Source organism: Hemicordylus capensis, chromosome 1 (genome assembly GCF_027244095.1).
Source record: "Hemicordylus capensis ecotype Gifberg chromosome 1, rHemCap1.1.pri, whole genome shotgun sequence".
In the NCBI taxonomy this organism is placed as follows: Eukaryota; Metazoa; Chordata; class Lepidosauria; order Squamata; family Cordylidae; genus Hemicordylus; species Hemicordylus capensis.
This window is the reverse complement of record NC_069657.1, coordinates 396,525,890-396,544,499: the sequence shown is the minus strand read 5'-3', so window position 1 is coordinate 396,544,499 and position 18,610 is coordinate 396,525,890. Positions and strand designations below refer to the sequence as shown.

At 47.0% G+C, this 18,610-nt stretch overlaps 1 protein-coding gene and 1 long non-coding RNA gene across 16 annotated transcripts in view; one reads left to right on the top strand and one right to left on the bottom strand.

Moving 5' to 3' along the window:
- The first annotated feature begins 1,602 nt into the window (after nucleotides 1–1,602).
- Nucleotides 1,603–3,034, top strand: LOC128348848 (uncharacterized). Its single transcript, XR_008318384.1, has 2 exons — nucleotides 1,603–1,843; nucleotides 2,019–3,034. It is a non-coding gene; the product is annotated as an uncharacterized LOC128348848 (long non-coding RNA).
- An 8,915-nt stretch (nucleotides 3,035–11,949) lies between these two features.
- Nucleotides 11,950–18,610, bottom strand: part of SLC29A1 (solute carrier family 29 member 1 (Augustine blood group)) — a 116,270-nt gene continuing 109,609 nt past the window's right edge. For 14 of the 15 annotated variants that reach the window (XM_053304445.1, XM_053304417.1, XM_053304423.1 and 11 more), the window contains 2 exons: nucleotides 15,046–15,245; nucleotides 11,950–13,449 (listed from right to left, as the gene is read on the bottom strand). In XM_053304445.1, coding sequence (XP_053160420.1) covers nucleotides 13,338–13,449; nucleotides 15,046–15,245 — 312 coding nt within the window. In that variant the 3' untranslated portion in view covers nucleotides 11,950–13,337. Of the gene's footprint in view, nucleotides 13,450–15,041; nucleotides 15,246–18,610 lie in introns of those variants that run through there. The other variant, XM_053304513.1, reaches the window with a different exon arrangement.

The following is an 18,610-nucleotide window of genomic DNA, read 5'->3' as shown; positions in this document are numbered from 1 at the left end:
CCAGAAACCTCCCAGAAAATACCAAGCGTCTTAATACAGAAGGGTAAGGCTGTTGTAGCAAGAACAATAACTGTGCCATCTTAGAGACTAAAAAACTTCCATGGACTAAACAAAAATGTCTAGTAAGCTACAAAATCCAAAAAAAAGTATGCCACAATAATTCTGTTAGTTTTAATATACCAGGCCTGCTGCCCAAGTCAGGGGCGTAACTACCATTAGGCAAGGGAAGGCGGCTGTCTGGGGGCCCCCCGCCTCGAGGCCCCCCCCCCCAGAGGCAAGTCACATGTGAAGTGAGTGTGTGTGTATCAGCGAGGGGCCCATTTTAAAATTTTGTCTCTGGGCCCACTCCAGCCTCCTTACGCCCCTGGCCCAAGTGTCTATGATTGGAGACAGAAGAGACTGCAGTCCCTAACTCACTTGTCAGGAGGGACTGCTACAATCCCTAACTCACTTGTAACAGTATATTTATTTTATTGTGACTTGCTGTGAGCCATTGGGATAAGGCAGGATACATCAAGTGAAACAAACTAGGTGTGGTTTGCAGCCACAAGATGCCCCACAACATTGTTTTCAACACCACCAGATTGATGACACACCAACCACTTTCAGAGAGCTGCAGAACAGCTTTTATTTCTCTACTCAGATTGCTCTACAAGACCTTTTGAGCATTTCTCCCGTCCCACTACTTATTGCATGCATGATGTTTGGTTAAGAAGCTGAAGGAAACCCCTTCAAAATAAAATGTCAGCAGAGGTTTTATTTTCAAACGACAGTGGTAGAAAATGCAACACAGTTTAATGTGTAAAAATGCTCCAGCTCTAACTTTGCCACCTCAGATCAGTGAAAATAAATCCACCACAAAACACTATCAAAGAAACCAAAGGTGATGGTAACACAAATATTTGGAAATATGTTAAAAGGGGGCAAGACAGTCTTCATCCTGACCTATACACCAATGTCTCCAGACTGTTCTAGGGTCAGGGAACCTTAGGAATATTGGAAGCCTAGCTGCCTTATACCAAGTCAGACCATTGGTTCATCTAGCTCAGTATTGTCTACCCTGACTGGTGAGGACTTCTCCAAGGTTTCAGGCAGGAGTCTCTACCAGCCCTACCTGGAGATGCCAGGGATTGAACCTGGGGCCTTCTTGCTACAGCCCGAATACATTTTCCCCAGCATGACCTATTGTCTCAGCAGCGCTTAGCCAGAAAAGTGTGGGATGTGTTCTAGATGCCCTCTCAGCTAACTAGGCAAAGAGGCACCTTTTTAGCGTGGTGATTCTCTTTATTTAGCAGGGGGAGAGTAACTGGCCCTATCCACCCCCAGCACAGTACTTCCAGTGACTGTTGCTGGTGTCTATCCTATGTTTCTTTTTAGACTGTGAGCCCCTTGGGGACAGGGATCCATCTTATTTATTTATTATTTCTCTGTGTAAACCGCTCTGGGCCATTTTTTAGAAATCAAACAAACAAAACAAACAAACATATCATGCAAATAGTAATACCCACACACCAGCTGAAGCATGTGCAAAATTGGCCATTTTAAGTCTGTTTCACTTTTTAGATACGGTGGCATGCAAACGGTGCTCCTTTCTACACACAGTGGAGGTCTTTATGGGTATGGTATGACTTGCCGAATTGTGTTGCTTACATTGTGGGACCCACACGATCCTTTCCCCTTTAAGTGAAAAAAAAACCCGCTATAGCCGGAACCTTCCACGCGCAAGCGCTGATCTTTCTTTCCCACCCCCACCAGGTCTTTTAATAGCCAGATTTATCAGAAATTCTCTGTGATGGCCACTGGGGTTAGCAGAGTAGGAAGCGTCTGTATCCGAAAGCGCAAGGTAAGGGGATGGGGCAGCTTGCTTTGAAAGTGCAAGGTGAAGGGATGGGGCAGATGGCTCTTAAATCACAGCTTCTGACTTGGAGGGCCCGGTGTGTGTGCGTGCGAGACGGCGTGGGGGGGCACCCTGTGCATGTTCATAAGTGCTCTTTTCTCTCTTCTTCATACTTCCCAAGGCTAGATCCTGGCATTGCGAATATCTTCCGCGGATGGTTTACTTTAAGCCCTTGGAGGAGGTCGGGAGGGACCAACCAAAGTGGTACGCGAGAGCGCTGCTAGTAGTGAGATGGGTGGGTGAGTGTTGGGGGGGGGGGAAAGGGACTATTTTCTGAGGGCTCTTGCTAGGCAGCGCAGGAAGACGATCGGTTGTGCTATAACTTCCAGTAGCTTCCTCACGAGGCCTCTTGCGCTCCCGCCCCCCCCTCCCCGCCTCCGCCTTCCTTGTCATAACTGAGCAGCTTCTGTTTTTTTCCCCACCATCTCCCGCTCGCTTTCCCGCTCTGTCGTACCGGCTGAAAGCCTCGGCTGCGGCTGCTGGCGTATTGCATTAGCACCAGGGGGCGCCCTAACGCAGCCTTGCGATTCCTCCCATTTACCCCCCCCCCCCCCGGAGGTAGCTGCAGCATCCTTCTCTGATTTCTGCTTGCAAGTTGCCAGCCATGCACGGCAGCCTCTCGGGGGTCTAGTGTGAGCCTCCTGCCGTAAAGCCAGAAAAAGTGCCTGGAGACCACCGTGCGGTTCGATTCCCGACAAGAACCTTTTCGATCGACCTTTAGGCCGCCTACCTACCAGTGCCTTTCATTGGGGGAATCTCTCTCCATCTAAATACTCTCAATCCCGCTCCTTGAAATGATCTGGGTGGAAGACGGCAACATTCCCCGAATGGCAGCAACCAAGCTCCCTGTGTGAGCAAAACTCATCTTTTGAGCCCTGCTGAAAGGATCGTTTTTGAGCAGGGCAATTTGATGCTTCTTGTCTGCATCCTGATTAACTGTTTTAAATTGTTGCCCTGATTTTCAAGGCTTTTAGCTGTTTTATTGGTTTTATTGTGTTTTAATACTTTGATTTTAATTGTTAATTTGTTTTAATTGTTTTTATCATGCTGTGAACCACCCTGAGCCATTTTGGAAGGGCGGTATATAAATCAAATAAATAAATAAACAAATCCTGCCAAACAGGCAGCAGTTTTTGATGCCTTTGTATTTATCATTTGGAAAACAATATTTGATAGGTGCCCAGAATCCGATAATCCTGCAAAAGATTGTTTGTTGCTGGAGCAGCTGTGGACCATGAAATGTCTCTTTAAAAAGCTTATAGGCACGCACATCTGGTTCTTGATTCTTTGGGACCTTGCAAGCTTAATGTTCATTCTCTCTTCTGTCTTTTCCTCGGGAGCAAGCTCCTTATGCTAGCTAAGGGTGTCTCTGTTTCTTCTACTTTGGGCAATTCCATAGATAACAGAATGTGGCATTTTACCACCCCTCCCCGCCATGATTGTAGCCATATGCAGAATTTCAGGTTGATATTATATACACTGGCAAGTGAATAGCTCCTACTATAATATCTCTTGCTATATCTCCACTGGCAAGATAATATATCCTACTATTTTTACAAAACCCTTAAATATTATAGATAGTGTGTGAAACATGCAAAATATATCGGTAATGGAATTAGAAATAATGTCCCCAAATTCAGATTCACTTACCAGCATACTTTGCATGTTTCAGACATGCTCTCAGACGGAAGGGTTTTTGCCAAAGTGGTCCCCACTTGAAAAATAGTGACGGTCCCTGTGCTATCAACTTGTGTGGGTAAGTTGGAAGTGTTAACACTTGTGGCCTATAAAGCCACCTTAGGCATTGCCCTCCACTCTTTTATAAACTTTCCCAGCTCTGTTTTCTGAGACTTTCTTTGCTCTGACAACAGAGGCTGGACTGCATTGTATAAGTCTGTTTTTGTCCCCCACAGGTATTGACATCCCCAGTGAACATAAGCAAGAGGATACTTGAGATAAAGATTCTAACAAAGAAGGTTCAAAGGAGGCATGGGAAGGGAGAACTTACGTCAGACCTGGAGGGAGGGGCAGCCCCCTGGGCGCTGTTCCACCAATCAGGTCCTGAGACAGTGCCCCTTGCATGCATGGGATGAGACTCGTGCAGCTCTCAGTGCCTCTGTGTGGCAATACCTATGCTCTGCAAGGAAAGCCCATAGCTCAGTGCGAGAGCACATGCTTTGAACGCAGAAGGTCTCAGGTATAATCCCCATTTGGTCCAGTGAAAGGAACTCTGATAGCAGGGGTGGGGGAAACGTCTGCCTCAGACCAAGAGCCACTGTCGTTCAGACAGAACTGGATTGAATGCGTCAGTGGTTGGACTCTGTACAAGGCAACTGCATATGCACGGAGTCAGAAAGCACTTGTGATGCCAGTGTGCTGTCCTGGTTAAGAGCGTTGGACTAGAACCGGGGAGACCTAAGTTCAAATTCCTGTTCAGCCACGAAACTCACTGGGCCAGTCACTTCTCTCTCAGCCTAACCTACCTCACAGGGTTGTTGTGAGGCTGAACATAACCATGTACATCGCTCTAGGCTTTTAGGAGGGAGAGCAGGTTGTAAAATAAATGCCACAGGTTGGCCGCCAGATGGGAACATGTCTAAGGAATGTAGTGTGAGAGTTAAGCTTGAGGCATATACTGCTTTCAGCAACGAGTGGCGGAGGCCTGTTTTGTGTTTCAGACTAAATGGCTGATTCTTCTGCTGTCTTTTTGCCTGTAATTCACTGGACCAATGACTGAGTGGGGAGGCTTCCTCGCCATCCTTCAGTTCTGTTTTTCGTCTGGGCTTTCCTTGCATCCTGATCCAGTGGTTCAACATCCATCTCAAAAGCAAATGGGATGGCTCTGCCCTGCTCCCAAGGAAAGAGCATTGCGCTCGGTCTGCCTTTTGTACGCCTGCAGTAAAATTGGGCCATTCAGCAAGTATCTCTTCTGATGCTGGTTACTATGTAGGCCAGTTGAATCACCTCATCTTTTGCCACACATTTTCTGCAGTGGTGGTAGACCTGCATGAGTTATCCTACTGTGTGGTTGTATGTGTGTTCAGAAGGTTTTGTTCTCCTTCAAAGTGGTGATGGCCACCAGCCTGGATGGCTTTAAAAGGGGCTTAGACAAATTCATGGAGGGCAGGTCCATCGATGGCTACTAGTCTTGATGGCTGTAGGCTGGCTACCTCCAGGCTCAGAGGCAGGATGCCTCTGAATATCATTACCTGCAGGGGAGCAACAGCAGGAGAGAGGGTGTGCCCTCACCCCCCTGCCTGTGGGCTTCTTGGAGGCATCTGGTGGGCCACTGTGCAGAGGCACACTTAGGTAATTTTTGGAGTCTGGACTGAAAGGCCTTTGGAGCTCCCCCCGCTGGAGGCCCCCCTCCTACTCAGCGTGGTGAGAGCCAGCGTGGTGTAGTGGGGTGCCCGGACCAGTCTGGAGCCATGGAAAAGGCGTCCGGACCGGTCCGGAATTTGGCTGGTCCGGCAGCGGAGGGGGGGAGTGTCACTTTAAGGGCGGGGGGGTAGTACTTCCCCCTCCTGCCGCTCTTCCCCCTCCCGCCGCTCGTCTTTAAACAAACGTTTTGGGGGCGGCAGGGTTCCTCCCTGCCGCCCCTGCCCCCATCATTGGCTGCAAAGCTCTAAAGTAAGTAGAAGCTGGCGCTATGCATGCGCCCGGTGCGGCGCGCGCACACCCATTGTTGCCGCCAGTGCACACACGCCACATACATCACACGCGTGTGCGCTGGCGGCGACAACAGGCGTGTCGTGCGTGCGTAGCACCAGCTTCTACTTAGGAATGTGCACAGACCGGTTCGGAGGCCATTCTACTGGCCTCCGAACCGGTCTGGACATGGGGTGGTTTTGGTTCGGAAGGGTTAGGGTGGGGAGTTCCATTAAGGGCGGGGGGGGCTTTACCTACCCCTCCCGCGCTTTCTACCTTTGGCGCCATAATTATTTTAAAAATCCCGGCGGCAGGATACTTCCCTGCCGCCCCCTTGAAGATCCTTCTGCTGCCGCCCACTTGAAGCCCCCTTTCGCCCCCTTAAATCTCGCCCCGGACCCAACCGCTCTCTCTGTAAACGGGGGGGGGGGGGGCGGCAGGGGGATGTCCTCCCACCCCCTTCCCTGCCGGGCTGCAGAAGGCTTCCAGAAGACTTTTGCGGGCGGGGGGCGGGAGGACATCCCCCTGCTGCCCGCCCGTTTATGTCCGGGGCAAGATTTAAGGGGGCGAAAGGGGGCTTCAAGGGGGCGGCAGCAGCAGGATCTTCAAGGGGGCGGCAGGGAAGTATCCTGCCGCCCGATTTTTTTAAACACGGAGGAGCCATCGTCGTAGATAGAAGCGGGCGGCGAGGGATCCTGCCGCCGGGATTTTTTAAATAATTATGGCGCCAAAGTTAGAAAGCGCGGGAGGGGTAGGTAAAGCCCCCCCGCCCTTAATGGAAACCCCCACCCCAGTGCCGAACCGCAGCTCCGCGGTTCTGTGCACACTCCTACTTCTACTTACTTTAGATCTTTGCAGCCAACAATGGAGGCAGGGGCGGCAGGGAGGAACCCTGCCGCCCCAAAAACGTTTGTTTAAAGACGAGCGGCGGGAGGGGGAAGAGTGGAGGGAGGGGGAAGTACTACCCCCCGCCCTTAAAGTGACACTCCCCCCAGTGCTGGACCACGCCTCCGTGGTTCCGTGCACATCCCTAGCGTGGTGTAGTGGTTAGAGTGCTGGACTAGGACTGGGGAGACCCGAGTTCAAATCCCCATTCAGCCATGAAACTAGCTGGGTGACTCTGGGCCAGTCACATCTCTCTCAGCCTAACCTACTTCACAGGGTTGTTGTGAAAGAGAAATTCAAGTATGTAGTACACCGCTCTGGGCTCCTTGGAGGAAGAGCGGGATATAAATGTAATAATAATAATAATAATACTCAAGCAGCATCCCCCTACACACATGACAAACACAGTATCCCCACCCACCCCCATAGTTGGAAACTATATCTAGAATTTTGGTCATGGCGAGGCATAGCATGAGGGTGAAGGAGTTGGGGCTTGCATTTTTCATACATACATACCACATGAAATCACATTACTTCAATCCTTTTATCACGTAAGGGGCTTCTACGCTTATGGAATCAAGAATCTCTTGATTCAATAAGCATCAAAAGCTGCTCTGTTCCTAAGATGCAGCTCTAAGCTGATAGTTTTGCAAATTTGCTTTGCTGGCTCTTTGTCAAGAACAGGAAAGTTAGCTTGGATATGGGTCAGTTAGCTGGGATATATGTCATTTATGCAAATCAGATACCAGTAAATGGCTTGTTTTCTAACAAACAAACCACTAGAACACAGAAAGACCCAATAAACCCATAGATAAAATCTGGCTATCGGGGGAAATTAGGAATAAAAAATTCCAAAAATTAGTAGTAAAGAAGGCACTTGGCCCAAGACCACCTCTGTGCTCGTAGCCTTTGTGTGGTAGCAGGGTGACTCTCTTCGGGCCCACCAAGATAGAACAGAGCCTATGGAAGGCCGTTTGCCAAAGGTCCTCTGAAATCTGAAGCCAGCTCTGGTCACAGGACTCAAAGGACAGCTGTAGTGAGAGGCTGTAGAGCTGGAATCCACTAACCAATCCGGTTGTAGATGGATCTCCTATTACAAAAAGTAGCTGCCCTGATCCACATGTTACCTTTAACACTGTTCCTCCTCCTAAAGATGATGTGAATTGTGAATGAAGGAAAATCACTATTGTGCAGAGAGGAATGCTGTATCCAGTAATGTATGAACCGGGACACTGTTTCCCATTTGCTTCTGTACCATATTCACCTTTAGCATTCTGTCTCTAAAGCATCTCTTTTTCCCCCATTCCACCATGCGATGTTTGTTTATCCTGATTGTACATATGCAATATATGCCCTCCACCTTCTCTCTCCAGTTCATGCATTGCTGAAATAAGTGGTTGCCTATGAGCACTCACACCATTATACATAAGCTAGTGTTTAAAGTATCACAAACTTTTAAAAAAGAAAGCCACCTTCTGTTTGGTGGCAGAATTTGAAAAGTTGAGCAGATTGCTCAAGAGTGATCTTCTGGACACTGTTTTAAATAAAGCCAGTTCAGAAAAGAGGGGAGAAGTTTTGAGTGGTGATAAAGGTCGGCAGTGGTAAACCTGTCTTTGTATTCTTCCAAAGACAACCACGACAAGCTCTGTGGTCACCAGGAGTCGACTCCAACTCGGCGGAACACTTTACTAATGGTAAAGTGTGCCGTCAAGTCGATTTTGACTCATGGCGCCTACAGAGCCCTGTGGTTTTCTTTTGGTAGAATACAGGTTGGGTTTACCATTGCCTCCTTCCTCACAGTATGAGATGATGCCTTTCAGCATCTTCCTATACCGCTGCTGCCCGATACAGTACCTGCAGAGATTCGAACCAGCAACCTTCTGGTTGTTAGTTAAGCATTTCTCTGCTGCGCCATTAGGTGGCTGAGAATAAACAATACCTACCCAAAGTCATCTTTTATTTACTTCCAATAAATAATTCAAATTACAAATAATTAATGTATATTTTAACTTGTGCATTGGCCTAGTATTGTTTTGTGGCTTTATTTGCATTTTGGATGCCATAAAAATTGTGGGTGTTTGGGTTGGCTTGGGCTTGCAATATACAACTATGGCCAATAGGTGGCACTTGAGCTCCACTATTGCACTGAGGAGGAAAAAGCCACAAGACATATTGCCAGGACGCTTTCCCCACTAAGCTGTTCAGCAGCAAAATGCCTCCAGTCAGGCAAGTTGCATATGGAACATAAACAGCAGGGGGAGCAGTCTCGCAGCAACTAACAACCCCCCAAACCAGCAACTTTTCCAGGCTGGATATACAATGTCCTTGCTCTATATCCCAGCAGTTAAATTTGCAACAAGGCATTGGAAATGTGAACGGTACCCTGCTGTCCACATAGGAACTGCGGTGACACAGGAAGTGTGGAAGCACACTTCTGACATACATCCTGACCCCATTGTAGGGTCTGGTCTGGAAAGCGCCCCATAGACAGGCAATATTGCTTAAGAGAGCTGAAAGTGCTTTGAGCTTCATGTGGTGTACATATACATTTCTTTGATCTGACCTATCACCTCTGGTGCACCTGCCATAAGACCATAAGAGTGAGGGCATGCCCTTTCTCATACTGTTACTCCCCTGCAACTGGTATTTGGAGGCATCTTGCCTCTGAGGGTGGAGGTGGCCTATAGCCACCAGACTAGTAGCCATTGATACTGTCCTTCATGGACCTGTCCTCCATGAATCTATCTAAGCGCTTTTTAAAGCCACCCAGGGTGGTGGCCACCACCACATCCTGTGGCAGAGAATTCCATAGGTTAATTATGCTCTGTGTGAAAAAGTACTTATTTTTGTCAGTTCTAAATTTCCCGTCTTTCAGTTTCATGGGATGACCCCTGGTTCTGGTGTTGAGAGAGGGAGAGAATTTCTCTCTGTTCACTCTCAATACTCCATGCATAATTTTATACACCTTGATCATTTTATACACCCCCCACCCCTGCTTAGTTGCCTTTTTTCCAAAGTAAAGAGCCCCAGATACTGTAGCCTTGCCTCCTAAAGAAGGTGCACCAGACCCCAATAATCTTCTGCACCTTTTCCAGTTCAACGTCTTTCTTAAGATATGGTGGCCAAACCTGTATGCTGTACTCCAAATGTGGCCGCACCACAATTTGTATAAAGGTATTGTAATATTAGCATTTTTAATTTCAATCCCCTGTCTAATGATCCCTAGCATGGAATTGGCCTTTTTCACAGCTGCCGCACAGAGTCAATGCTTGCAACAAGCTGACACCACAACCTCACGATCTCTCTCCTGGTCAGTTGCTGACAGGCTCAGACTCCATCAGTGGAAGTTGGGGTGTTTTGCCCCAATATGCATCACTTCATACTTGATTACAGTGAACCACATTTGCCATTTTGTCACTCACTCACCCAGTTTGGAGAGATGCTTCTGGAGCTCCTCACAATCTTTTATGGATTTTACTCCCCTAAATAGTTTAGTGTCACCTGCAAATTTGGCCACCTCGCTGCTTACTCCAACAGCTAAATAATTTATGAACAAGTTAAAGAGCACTGGTCCCAGTACCGATTCCTGGGCAACCCCACTTCTTACTTCTCGCCATTGTGAAAACTGTCATTTTATTCCCACTCTCTGTTTCCTGTCCTTCAACCAGTTACCAGTCCACACATAAACCTGGCCCCTTATCCCATTACTGCTCCAGAGCCTTTGGTGGGGAACTTTGTCAAAAGCCTTTGGAAGTCCAAGTATACTATGTTGACAGGCTCACCTTTATCCACATCCCTGTTAACATGCATGGGTAAATCCAAAAGGTTAGCGAGGCAAGGCTTATCCTTGAAGAAGCCATGCTGGTTCTCCTTCAGCAAGGCCTGTTCTTCTGTATGTTTAACTTTTTACATCTTCTCTCGTCACCTCAAATTGGCCGTTTTTCAGCCTCCAAACTTGAGCAGCTCTGTTCCAGAGTGGGTCTATGATCAGTATCCTTTGCCACGAAGCCAGATGCAAAGAACTCATTCAGCTTCTCTGCAATCTCATTCTCCTTAATGATCCCTTTCACGCCCTCATCATCTAAGGGACTAACTCTCACCCTGGCAGGTTTTCTGCTTCTAATATACTTAAATAAGTTTTTGTTATTCCCCTTGACAATTTAGCTAATGCTTCTCATACTCTCTTTTTGCACCCCTTATTGTCTCTTTACATTTCTTTTGCCAGAGTTTGTTTCTTCCTGTTCTCTTCATTTGGGCAGGACTTCAGTTTTCTGAGGGACGTCTTCTTCCCTCTTATTGCTTCCCCAACTATTTGTTAACCACGCTGGCATCCTCCTGAACTTGGTGGTACCTTTCCTCCTTGGTATACATTCCAACTGAGCTTCTATTATTGTGGTTTTGAATAAGTCCCATGTTTTCTGGAGTGATTTGACCCTCCTGACTTTCCCTTTCCGCTTCCTTTTTACAATGCCCCACTGATCCAAGAGTGGGGCATGCATTTTGGCTGTGCTGCTGCAAAGCCTGTCCATGCTACTAGCAAGTGTGGAGAGGCTCTGTGCCTACTAAGAAATACATTATTGTGGTTGCAACACAATATTCCTTTATCCTTCCCAGTGGGGGAAAAGGTCCCTTCATTAAGGATGCAATTTGTAATAGCCACAGAGTCGCTCTGTGCTGGCTAGCAGCACGAACAGGCTTTGGAGTAGCATGGAACCAGTGCACACACCCAGCTCTTGAATCAGCAGGATGCTGCACACAACTTCTCTGGGTGCCCCGCCTCATGAAGTGAGGCAGGTGGCTACAAGGGAGAGGGCTTTTTCGGAAGTTGCACCCCGTTTATGGAATAGCCTCCTTAGTGAGGTTTGCCTGGTTTCATTGCTTTGTTCTTTTAAACACCAGATAAAGACCTTTTTGTTCACTCAGGCCTTTTGAATTTGAATTTTTTAAAATTGTGAACTGATTTTTTTTAAAAATGTTTTTTGTTTCTCCCCCCCACACACACACACTTTTTATTGGTCTGTTATGATTGAATGTGTGTTTTTATCTCGTATTTTAATGTTGTATTGTAAGTTGCCCAGAGAACAATTTGTTATGGGGCAGCTAACCAATAAAAGTTTTATTATGTAAGCCAGTGATTTTGTGTGTGTATGCACACTAACTTCTCTGCTGGAAATCACCCTTCCCCCTCCCTTTGCAGTGGATGAATGATGGTTGGAATTCCAAGATCTGTATTGGTTACCAGATACCTAGTCTGGTCTTAACACCTCTTGTCCCAAGTCATTGCAACCCTCCAAGTGTATCTAAATGACTCCTGCTGTCTGGTGCTTCTGCACCATCAATCAGCCTTTTAATGCGTCTTCAGCCATCCTTTCTGAATGTTGGCTCTAATCCAGCCCAGCACTCTTGCTAGATCCCCTCTGAGATGGAACTTCATACCTTGCAACGTTAAACACTTTCAATTATGAGTCATCACCCACCCCACTTACAAGGTAAAAGTCCAGTCCTACTTTTAAAAAGAGTCAATTAAATTTGCCACTTTATTTATAAATTACACACTGGGTCTGCTCTGCACACTGGAGGACTAAAAGTTCTCTCTTTAAAAATGGCAGTACTTGTGATTTTAAAAAACCCACACACATTTGCATAACTCTAGCTGGTTTTGGACCACAACTCCCATCATCCTCAGCCACAATGGTCAAGCATTAGGGATGACAGGAAATGTAGTCCAACATCTGCAGGAGGGCCAACGTTGAGCAGCCCTGTTTTAAACCAAGAGTTCAAAGAAAATAGTTAAAATCCTGAGGTTCATAGTATGAGCAACACAGACGCTGAGCTGAGAAATGATTGCAAATACCGTGGGCCTCTGCTCGGAGCAGCCAGGGCTGGGGAGCCAGGGAAATAGAAGTTCCTGAGCTCCATGTCTTCTGCTGGAGGGCAGCCCCTTGGGATCTCCTTTACTGCTGCCACCTTGCAACAATGCATATAGACATTTGTAAAAAGCATGGAAGGGGTTCAGAAGTCTATGTCCAGTCTGTATACAAAATGGCAGCTGCACATACATATATATTTACAAAGTAATGGGGAGCAACTCAAGGCGCTGAGCTTTTAAGCAGCCAAAGAATATGAAGGCCATTGAAAAGTTGGTCAATCAAAGCAAAACTGTCCATTGTTGGCTTGCTCAGTCTCTCTATCCCTCCAAAGTTCTGCTGGTAGTGGGACACTGGGACAGAGTCAACCGGTTCCTCTTCTGTAGCAGATGCTCCCACCCAATTCTCTTCAAGGGTGGAGACCAGAAATGCTTGGGAAACGTTGGGCCTGGAATGTGTCAGCGGTGCACCCAAAAAGAAGTACCTACTTTACTGAGGTAGGGCATGGCAGTTGATTGGGGAGTCTCTGGGAGTACCGATGGTGTCAGCATTTTCCAGTGGCATTGCCAGGATATGCCTGCCGATAGCAGAAGAGATGTTGACGATGCTTCGGCGCTAAAACTGGGTCTGCATAAACAGTTGGGTTAGGAGACCAATCCCTTTTGCATGGTAGTGGCGGCCACAGTAGTGCTAAAGCTCCAGGGCAGATGCTTACAGGAAACAGCCCCTGCTTAAGAGAGCACACTGGAGATGTGTTCCAGGGTTTGGCAGGCTCGATAAGGAAAAATTCTGCTGTAGGTGTACACAGTATGAAAAGATCCTGGTGTCATGGGAGAGGAAGGTTGCTTGAAGCTGGACCGGTGGGGGTCACACATAACTGGCACGGGCAAAAGCAAGGAGTGGAGGCCTCTGAGCAGCAAGGGAGAAGCTGGACTGAGCTATGTAGGATGCAAGTCAGTGAGCTCCTGGGAAGCAGGTGAGAAGATCTCCTCTGTAGGTAGTGCTGATCCTCTGCTCACAAAGCATTTGGAGCACCCCGCTTAGATTACGTGTTTGAATGGGAAGGAGAGGACAGCCCCCAAGGCCAGGCCCAGTGAGAGAAAGAATGCCATGACAGCTCCAGCAGTCTCTGCTTCATGGGGCAGCACTTTCCTAGTGGTGGGAGAGGAAGGGAAGAGGAAAGAGACCGGTCAGCTTAGCAGCTCCATCCCCATCCCCTGCCCCCACCAGCCATACACCATGGTGCCCAGGCACAAGGCGTCCCTGCTAGTTGCATCTGGGGAAATGGATGCAAGGGCAGTTGCTCATATTCTGCCCTTGCCTCTTCTTTCATCTCTCTCAGTTGAAATGTAGACGATCAGCCTTTGGGGGCAGAGACCTGTCTCTATGTCACTCTATGAAGTGCCATGTACACTGGATAGCATGATGTAAACACACAACAACTTGCTAATCCCAAACCCGAGAATGTAAGAGTTGGTTCAGTAGCAGATTACCAAGGGTGGCAAAGGAAAGCAGCATGTGTTTTGCACAGAGAGAGTCCTATGTTCAGTCTCACTACTTCTGACTAATGGATCTCAGGAAGCAGTGGTACAGGAAAGGCCTTGAACGGCTCCCAATCAATCTACTACTCCTACTACTACTATACCTCTTTTCAACAAAATGTTTGCAAAGCAGTTTGCATAGAAAAAGAATAAGTGGGTTCCTTGTCCCCAAAGGGCTCACAATCTAAAAAGAAAGCTTTATGGCTAATAATTATAATTTATACAACCAATAAAGATATACTGCTGGGCAAGCTATTGCTCAGAGTCAGCATAAGGCAGCTTTATGAAAAGCAACATCCTTCTGATGACCCAGTTTGTTGTGCCTTTTCTCCTCCTCTTCAGGGCCAGTCATAACCATGTACACTGCTCTGAGCTCCTCGGAGGAAGAGCGGGATAGAAGTGTAAAAATGAATGAATGAATATAAGACCACAGCAACTCTTTAGTGTTGGCAAACGGGCCACTTCCCAGGTTCCAGCGTCAGTGGTGTGGGAAAGATCCAGGTCCACTGACGGATCTTTCTCTTCCATTCTGGGAGCTGCTGCTTCCTCAATATCTTCTACAGCAGGAGTTCCCCATCTTGGATCTCCAGCTGTTGCTGGACTACAACTCCCATCATCCTCAGCCACAGTGCCATGCAGCTCAGGGTCTTGTGTGCTTCTCTAAACTTTGGCCCCTTGTGGTTAGGGATGATGGGAGTTGTCGCTCAACATCACCTGGGGAGCCAAGCTGGGGAGCCCCTTCTCTCCAGGGCCAGCGTCCTGCTGTGGGCTCCATGTCCTTTCCACATATACACGCTGGGTCTTGGTCCCTCCAGCTGAGAGGGAAGAGGAAGATTGCTCAGAAAATGACACAAGGCTCTCTAATATGGACCAAAGGGCAAGGATGATGGAGTTATGTATACCCTGAGGGATAACCTGTTATCCTGTGATTTGGCTCCCTACTTAGTTGTCTAAAATGAATGTGGAAGAACCTGACTTATCAGAGGAATGCCAGGAGAGTACGAGACGTGATTAGATCCATAGTAAGCCATTAGATCCCCCCCCCACTGCAAACATAAGGCCTCCCCCCCACGCCCCCCAGCCAGCACAACGGGCACTGCATCAACCACCCTTCACCCACCAATTCCCATGGAGCAGAAAAAGCTGAGGTTGGGAAGAGTTCAAGCTGAACATGTGCTCAGATCTGTCCTTGTAAGAGGATACTTACTTGGGCCCGAATCCCATGCAGAGGCTTGCCAGGTAGCCGTTGGAGATGGAGAAGAAGATCATGAAGACGATGTACCAGGCGTCATGGGCAAAGACGACGGGCAAGTTGTGGCGGGGTTGGACGTTGCACAGCATGAAGAGGGGGATGAAGACCACACGGGCAATCACCATGAGAGGTAGGAGGCGGCTGTCCTTTCCAGGCTGGAGGGGGCGAGCAAGAAAGAACCATTAGGGGGCCAGCTACAGAGCATGCGATGACAGCATCTTCCCTGCTCACGGGAGGTATGTTTCTCTCTATGCTGGAGTGAGAAAGGGGGAGTATGCAATAACCTGGCTTTCAGCATTGTAGATTGCTGTAACACTTCTGGGATGAAGCGTTAGGTGCGTTCCCAAACGTATTCTGTATTTAAAGTATAATTTATTTTCCAAAGCAAGTGTCCATTACTTTGTAAAGTTTTGTTGGTCCCAATAAAGGCACAGAAATGTAGTACATAAAAACAAAACAGCAGATCCTGATAACAAAAACGCCCCACTAAATATGTGAATATAAATAATATGGAAAGTAGATCAATAATTTATATATGGTGATCTGGGTATGTATAAATAAGATGTAATGAGCATCTATATGTAGTGTTATAAATGTTTGGTCATTACATCTTATTTATATATACCCAGATCACCATATATAAATTATTGATCTACTTTCCATATTATTTATATTCACATATTTAGTGGGGTTTGTTTGTTTTTTGGTTATATTATCAAGATCTTTTGTTTTGTTTTTATGTACCCAATAAAGGCACAACATTATTGTCACTTTTGGATATAAAGAAAGAAAGAAAAAGAACCAACATGTCTATCTACCTTGTTTTCTCTCTCATGGTGGGCTCTCCTCAAAAGTGCAATTCAATTCAATTTCCTCTTCTGTATCGCCTAATTATTGCCAAAAGGCAACAATTTCCAAGGCTCTGTCTCAACTGAGATTTTAGTGTAGAATTTTACCATGTCATTGACAACAGCAGGCTAGTCTTGGGGAAACTTCAAGGAATTTTAGAAGAGAACCAAAATCACACACAGGACTCCTCAGAAGCAGAATACCCAAACAGGATATGCATCTTTCCCAAGGTAGGCACTCTTGGGCATTGGGAGTCTGTGATATTGCTCACAGGATCTGATGTTCTGGCTTGCATGCTGGTAGAACCTTAAACCAAGTTTGTAGACCTTGCTGCCTACTACTATTACTGTTTATAGATTGCTTTTCAACAAAGTTCTCAAAGCGATTTACATAGAATAATAAATAAATAAGATGGTTATAGCCAACATGCCCTTTATCCACATATTGTAGCATGCCAGGGGCTTGGTAACTCCCGCCCCCGCCATGTTTTAATCATGGAAACAAAGAGAGTTGAAAGGGACCTTGGAAATTCTCTAGTCCATCAGTGCAGAAACTGCTACAGTATCCGTCACAGATGTCTGTCCAGCCTCTGTCTGAAAACCTCCCACAAAGGAAAGTCCACCACTGGAGAAGGAGTGTGCCAGGCTCTCCTTCAAAAACCATGAAGTGTATTCCTTTCCTGGTGGGCTGTTTTTGACTAGGTGGGTCACCAATTGTTTAGGCCTGACTTAGGCACAGGAATCTAAAGCCTAGCTGAGTGGCACCAGGCTTTATATGTGTCCTGTCCAGCATGAAAAACACAGGGATGCTATCCTTGCATACAGCATCCCAAACATGTGCCAGCAAGCTCCACCCTGGCACTGATGTGCCAAAGAGCCTCATGTTGACCTGCTCTCCAAGCTTATAGTGTTTGTCTGAAAAGGCCAACGCCGTAGGTGTGATGGTATCCATGTCTGTGATCAGGAGCATCTCGGCTTTCTGATCATGTAAACGCCTTACGGCATTTGCCTCTTCAGACAAACACCATAAGCTTCGAGAATGCAGGCAGGGTGATGCTACTTTGTGCACCAGTGCTGAGGTGAGACTTCCAAGATGCTGCACAGTATCCCTCTCCGCCACCATGTCTGAACAGGGCCATCATAGGACAAGATAGCAGGTCCCTCTGCAATCTATCACACACCAAAGTCAAACATTATACAGTTGTTCCACGTGCAGCCTCGGGCACACAACCATCACATTTGAGTGCCCCCCCCCCTTTGAAGTATTCGCACCAGGTGCACATCTTGGCCTTGTGTGCCTGGAGTAATGATAAGTCTCTGAAGCTGGGCCTCATCTTTTAAATTCAAAGACTACATTTCGTTCATTGATTTCCGTGTAGTCAATTTTTTCCCCTCCTCATCACAGCCCCTCTCTTTGTACTCCTTTTACATTCATTAATAAAATATGAATTGTACTATAAACTGGACACTAATCATGGCAAGATTGGAGGCGGGGGGAATGGTTCTTCTGATTGTTTGAATACTGTCAATGAACCCTAAAAATCTCAACAGGCTGCTTTGGACAATATGCCCAAATGTCTTGCCAAATCACATGTGGAGGAGTGAGCAAGCACAATTTCCTCCCCCTGGCACTACTACTACCAGCAGTAGTACAACACATTTTTATATACCACTTTTCAACCAAGTTCTCAAAGGAGATTACACAGAATGAAGGGTAATAAGAAGGGGGTTTCACCATGGAGGGAAGTAAGAAGTGGAGTAATAGATGGTAAAAACTGAAAGAGCAAGAGCAAAGGGCCGAGGCTAAAGCTGCCACCACTTCTTTAGAGGGGTTAGGGCCCTATACAGGTCTCCTTTGCTGAAGTTCATACTCAAGAATTCCCTGCCTCCCCAAATATTTAGAACTGAACACATTAACCAAGTGTAGGCAACACAGAGTCAATTTGGTGTGTGCTTTCTCCCAAGCTCTGGAGGAGCCTCCAGATAAAAGCATCAAAGGACACCTTATTTGTTTATATAGCACCATCAGTGCGCTTGCCGTTTTGCTGCGTAGCTACAAAAATATGGCGCCCTGCTCCAAAGACCTTACAATCCATTCATTTATCTAAGTGTGCCAATTCTTCAAATAGCATTTTCCTCTCACCCATGGGTTTACCAACTTGCCCCAGTGGGCACTATATTGTTGGAACTGCCTTTGGTATCTAGTTCAAACTGCACATCGCAGAGGAGTACAGATTGTTCCTGGCACACCCTGTAGGGCTCTCTCTGGCGACCGAGCTGGGCCTGTCAGGCACAACATTCTTGGCTACACCATGTAGTTATAATGACAGGGTGGGAGGAGGTGCCTGCAAGAGACCACAGAGGACATCTGGAAGTTGTGGGTCCCATCCTCCCCATTCCTCACACACTTCCTCCCACTAAGATGAGAGAGTCACGTAGAAACCCTTACATCGCAACCAATGGCCTTTGTCCCTCAGCAAGACCAATTACTGGAAGAACCACTTGCTCAGGATCACTTGGGTTGCTGGAGTTCTGGCAAGGGCAAAAATGCTAAACAAAGATTCCACAAAGGCAGTAACCAACGGGAAACAATATTCCAAAGAAAACAGCTAGAAGAGCCACCCATGCAAACCTGGCGTCCTGTGGAACCACATGCTCTTTGGCAAGGGGAC